Source organism: Mustela lutreola, chromosome 3, assembly GCF_030435805.1.
Source record: "Mustela lutreola isolate mMusLut2 chromosome 3, mMusLut2.pri, whole genome shotgun sequence".
Lineage (NCBI taxonomy): Eukaryota > Metazoa > Chordata > Mammalia > Carnivora > Mustelidae > Mustela > Mustela lutreola.
The window spans coordinates 10,896,711-10,902,710 of NC_081292.1; the positions used below are offsets into that span (position 1 = coordinate 10,896,711).

The window sequence follows — 6,000 nt, forward strand, 5'->3', positions numbered from 1 at the left end:
GGAGATTAAACACACCCAGAACAGGAGGAGGCAATGTGACCATGGAGGCAAAGAATAGAATTATGTAACCATGAGCCAAAGAACACCAACAGCCACCAGAAGCTGGAAGGGACAAAGAATGGTTTCCTCTCCTAGAGCTTTGGATTTGGCCCAGGGGTATTGATTTCGGACTTCTGACCTCCAGAATTGTGAGAGGGTACATTTCTGTTTTAAGCCATGATACTGTGATCGTTTGATACGTAGCAATAGGAAATTAACACACCACCCAATACACACACACTTCTGGGTGGGGCACATAAAACATGCTCATGTCACCATACAACCTCAGTTTGGGAACATGGGTGGCAGAAGACTTCTTGAAAACCATTCCAACATTGGAGTAGCCAGTAATACATTTACGATATACGAAAGTTACTATGAATCACATTAAATACACCCCATCAAATAAAAATGCATGCCCAACTCATGAAAGCCTGACTCTACCAGATTCCCCCAAATCTCCCAGGTACTCTACCGCTACCCATCAGAAGGGAGAGGCAAGGAGAGAAATCGGGATGGAGAGGGACAGGGGTCTTAGCTAACTGCAGCTTAAAACTCTTACTTTTGCAGATTTTACAAAGTTGTGTGACTATATGAAGATGCTGCTAGCGCCCCTCCCAGAACTCTGCAAATGGCTTTGCAAGGGAGGGGTCCTGAGGCTTAGGCTTCCATAGCTCCACGGGAGGATTCAGCCCCACCTGCTACACCTTTAACAGCGTCACTCTGGCGGTGCCTTGAGACCAGACTGTACAGGGCACCGGTAGAGAGAGGGCAGCTGGAAGGAGATCCTTTCGCTGACCCAGGAGAGAAGTGATGCAGTGGGAGTGGGGTGAGGTGGTCTGGTCACGTTCTGGGTATATTTGGAAAGTCTAACCAACGGGCTTCCCTGATGGACAGAATGAATGTGGAATGGGAGACGAGGAAAGAAGTCAAGGGTGAGGAGCGCCTGGGTGGCTCAGTCAGTGAGGCGTCTGCCTTCTGCTCCGGCCATGCTCCTGGACCCCCAGGATCCAGTCCTGCATCAGGCTGTCCGCTCAGCGGGGAGTCTGCTTCTCCCTCTGACCCTCCTCCCTCTCGTGCTTTGCCACTCTCTCTCAAATAAATAAATAAAATCTTTAAAAAAAAAAAAAAGTGAGGGATGACAGCCCGGCTGTGGCTGGAGCGGCTCAGAGAATGGTCTTGCTATGAACTGAGATAAAGCAGGCTAAAGACCAGCTGTGGGCAGAGTCCCCACAGTCCCATGAAGCAGGAAACTCGTCTAGATGCCAAGCCTGGGAGAGAGCCCATGATTAAAAAGAGGTGGAATCATCTCTGTGGTTCTCCTCTTTTTTTTTTTTTTTTTGGACTTTCCTTTTCCTTTGGGCCTTTCTCTTCCCTACTGCTTCTCTTCCCCCCAGGATTCACCTGTTTCTTCCCAACCCACAGGTGACACGATGCCTTCCCTGCACCCCAGCTTTGGTGGCTTGGCTTCCGTGCTGCCTTTAAGTCCCCAGCCCCTGCTGCAAAGGGTGCTGTGGTCTCCCTGCGGAATGATGCAAATGAGCTTTGGAGGAGACTACGGTGCATCTGTATGCTGATCAGGTGGCTTGGTTCCCGCCCCCCCCCCGCCCCGCCCCACTGCCCAGCCTTGCCCCCACCTCCTTCTGTGCTGTTGACAGCCGGCTCCTCCCACAGACTTGGGAAGGAAGGAGGGGGATTGAGCTGGAAGCCTGAAGCCTGAAATGACAAAATCTGCGCTCTCTCTAAGATGCAGTCTGGGAGCTGGAGGCCTACAGTCACAGGACAAAATCCCTGTGGGTGTTGTGTATGTGGGCACCCATGTATGGATGTGTGTGTGAGGGTCTAGTGTCATAACCACTTCGAAGGAGTAAATCGTATTCTCCAGGGGAAGTCAGAACATGTAATGGATGAATCTGTTGCCTCGACTGGGTGAAAGCATCAGCTCTGTTAAAGCTAGTCCTGAACTAAATGGCCATCATAATCTTGACAAAGATAACTACAGCCTCAGCAGCTGGCAGGTGCCCTTGTTCCCATTTTACAGATGGCAAAACTGAGGCTGAGGTCCTCTTCCCCGGGTCACCAGCTGGCTCCTTCTCAGCTCTGGCCATCTGTACTTGGCTATTTCCTCTGCCTGCATTCTCCTTCTCATCCTTCATGGCTCTGCTCAAATGTCACCTCCTCCAGGAAGACTTCCCTGAACTTTCCTTACAGTAGATTCCCCTGGTTTCTACAAATCACTCCATTCTCTTCTCAAAACTTGACCTGCTCTATGTTGTTGCTCATTTATGTATCTCATTAGAGTGTGTCCTTCCCCACGGGAAAAAATAGCCTGGAGGTAAGGAATCAATCTTTTTCACTCCCATGCCCCAGAAACTAGAGCAGGACTCCATACACGAAACCCTGTGGCCCGCTCCTTAATTTTACTCCACTGGTCTCAGCACACTGTGCCTTTGTCTGCACCACTGTTTACTGCATTGGTGTGATTCTTGTCCACACAGGCAACACTTGTACCCTCCTTCATGGCCGGCCCCAGGTGTCATGGAGCACCAGGTGTCTGAGGAACTACAAATGAGCAAAATGGTCTCTGTGGAGTGGGAATGAACCAGATCCTCCAGGTAACAAATTAGACAGAGACACAGTTTGTCTGCAAAGATAAACGATTATTTGTAAATTAATGATAACAAGTGGTACAAAATGAGGAACGAAAATACCCAGCAAAACAAATAACATCGAATATTAAAAGTTCAATCTATTCATTCAATTCTCATTTTACTCCTTCAACAAAAATAATGGTGCACACTTACTGTGTACCATCACGAGGTAGAAACAGAGTGTTGAGCAAAGCCAAAAACACGTGTGAAATCAGAAACAAGGCTAGGAGGAAACACACTTTCTTTGGAGGATGAAAGAAGAAACTCATAGCCCAGAAGGGGTCAGGAAGGCCCTCCCTGAGGAGGGGAACCTTCAATGGGAACCTGAAGGATGAGTAGGAGTTGGGGTGGTGGGGGGGGGAGAATATTCCTTGACTAGAGGGAGCTTAGAAAGTTTTAGCAACTAGATGAAAGTCAGTGTGGCAGAATAAGCGGTATGGGCTACACGGGCAAAAACTCACCAAGTACAGTGTTAGAGTTCAGCCAGTCATTAAAATACTGAAATACATTTGTACCCTTTGGTAAATGTAGCCACTGCCTCAGCCCCATGAGCACTCCCCAGTGACCTGTCTCCTCCTCCAGACTCCCAGTGGCCTCTCCAGGATTCAACAGCTGAAGTGTTAGCCCTGCCTGATGTAACCAGGTTCCAGGGTTTAATCTCTGGAGGTACTGGTAAGCAGGAAGTGTGTAGAGAGGAGACCCCGCCGAGGCCAGGTCTCGGTGGGTCGCACGGGGAGCCTGGATCCGGGAGCAGGGCAATGTTGCCGTCCTTTGAGCAGAGTTCTAGGTTCAGGCCGATGTGACGCTGGGAGACCCAGCAGCAGTCATTTTGGTTTCTCAGAGATGAAGGTGACTTGGAACAGTGTGCTAGCTCCAAAAATGGAAACAGGAGGCCTAATTTCAGAAGTGGTTAGGGTATAAAACCAACAAGACAAGCCAGAGGGAGAAGAGAGTCCCAAGGAGCAGTCGGAGACGCCAGATTTGTAGAACTGGAGAGACGGAGAGAGGGAACACCCGAGGGGCTGATGTTGGCATCACTAACCTCAAAGACACATATTTCTCCTGATGAATGAATGGTACTAGCATCAGAGGCTGCTAAGACTGTAAGAGAGACAACGATACAACCAGGTACTATGAACCTCTGCTGAACATTCATAACACCACCTCCGAAACAGTCTTCCAAAAAAATATTAAATTTAAGTTTGGTTAAGCTTCTCAACCATTAAATGTCCAGTAGCAGTTTTCACCATTATGGACGTGTTCTCTAATCTGTACTGTGTGACTCGGCAGCAGAGCCTCATGTGGCTAGCGAGCTGCTGAAATTTTATGTAATTTAATCTGTTCTTGGCCAGGAGCTACTACATGGGACAATGCAGCTCTAGATGAAAACTACCAATTTGCAGGAAATATGGAGCGAATAAAATGTACCATGAGCATACAACCAGTCAAGTCCAGACAGGAGAAATTCTGCAGGACCCAAACGAAAGCTGGTTTCTTTTACAAATGAATTACACAGGTTTAAAAAGAGAAAAGCAGAGGGGAATCTATATAGTAAAGAATACTTAAATGACATACTGACCAATCACAGTGTGTGGGTCTTATCTAGATCGGACTCAAACAGAAAAATTATAAATAAAAACACTTTTGTTGGGGTGCCTGGGTGGCTCAGTGGGTTAAGCCTCTGCCTTTGGCTCAGGTCATGATCTCAGGGTCCTGGGATCGAGCCCCACATCGGGCTCTCTGCTCAGCAGGGAACCTGCTTCCCCCTCTCTCTGCTCGCCTCTTTGCCTACTCGTGATCTCTCTCTGTCAAATAAATAAATAAAATCTTTAAAACACACACACACACACACACATTTATTGGGGCCACCTGGGTGGCTCAGTCAGTTAAGCATCTGCCTTCAGCTCAGCTCATGATCCCAGGGTCCTGGGATAGAGTCCCACATCAGGCTTCCTGCTCAGCGGGGAGTCTACTTCTCCCTCTCCCTCTGCCCCTCTGCCTGCTGGTGCTCCCACTCTCAAATAAATAAATAAAATCGTTTTAAAAAATAAAATAAAAACACATTTACTAAATAATTAAGAATTCAAGCACTGCCTGTATAATTAAGGATATTAAGGAAATTATTTTTTAATGTGATAATGGCCTTGTGGTTATGTGTTTTATATTTAAGAGATACATGTTAAAATGCCATATTTATGGATCATGTAATAAGATGCCTGGCATTTGCTTTAAAATGAGGGAGGGGAAATAGATGGCAGTGGGACTAAGACAGGATTAGCCTGAGGTCATGCTGCTTTCAGGAGACCATTCTGTCTTCTTTTGGGTCTATTAGAACTTCCCCCATCATTGTTAACATTAAAAAATAAGCGCTTTCCCAGAGCGCGGACGTTACGGCTCGCGCTCGCAGCCAACATGCCGGTGGCCCGGAGCTGGGTTTGTCGCAAGACCTACATGACCCCTCGGAGGCCCTTCGAGAAGTCGCGGCTCGACCAAGAGCTGAAGCTGATCGGCGAATATGGGCTCCGGAACAAACGTGAGGTGTGGAGGGTCTTCACCTTGGCCAAGATCCGCAAGGCCGCGCGGGAGCTGCTGATGCTGGACGAGAAGGACCCGCGGCGCCTGTTTGAGGGCAATGCCTTGCTTCCTCGACTGGTGCGCATTGGAGTGCTGGACGAGGGCAAGATGAAGCTGGATTATATCCTGGGTCTGAAGATTGAGGATTCCTTGGAGAGGCGTCTGCAGACCCAGGTCTTCAAGCTGGGCTTGGCCAAGTCCATCCACCACGCCCGGGTGCTGATCCGCCAACGCCACGTCAGGGTCCGAAAGCAAGTGGTGAGCATCCGGTCCTTCATCGTCCGCCCGGATTCCCAGAAGCACATTGACTTCTCCACGCGCTCTCCGAATGCGGGTGGCCGCCCAGGGCGTGTGAAGAGGAAGAATGCCAAGAAGGGCCAGGGTGGGGCTGGCGCCCGCGATCAGGAAGAGGAGGATCGAGCCTATCCTTCCCATCCGCCCTACCCCCTACCCCCGGGACCCATGGATTGTCTAGTTTCCCAGTCACATAATAAAAGAACCAATGCTTTGGGAAATAAATAAATAAATAAATAAAGCACATTTAATCTGCTCCCAAATAAAAGCCATTTGGGGCAGAATGTTACCAGGCCACGTGGGTCCCCTAGGGATGAGCTATCATCATATCCCTGGTCCCACCCAACAGCAAAAGGACAGCATTTGAGTAACCCTTATTTTCCCCAACTTGTCAACTTCCTTCCAGTCTTGTAAAAGCAAAATAAAACTTAAACGAGGACGC

At 48.7% G+C, this 6,000-nt stretch overlaps 1 protein-coding gene across 1 annotated transcript; it reads left to right on the forward strand.

The window, feature by feature from the left end:
• The first annotated feature begins 5,066 nt into the window (after nt 1-5,066).
• On the forward strand, nt 5,067-5,786 carry LOC131827736 (small ribosomal subunit protein uS4-like). The gene has a single exon (XM_059168677.1). It carries the CDS (start codon nt 5,103-5,105, stop codon nt 5,784-5,786), a length of 684 nt encoding a protein of 227 aa, XP_059024660.1. The 5' UTR covers nt 5,067-5,102.
• The last annotated feature ends 214 nt before the right edge of the window (nt 5,787-6,000 follow it).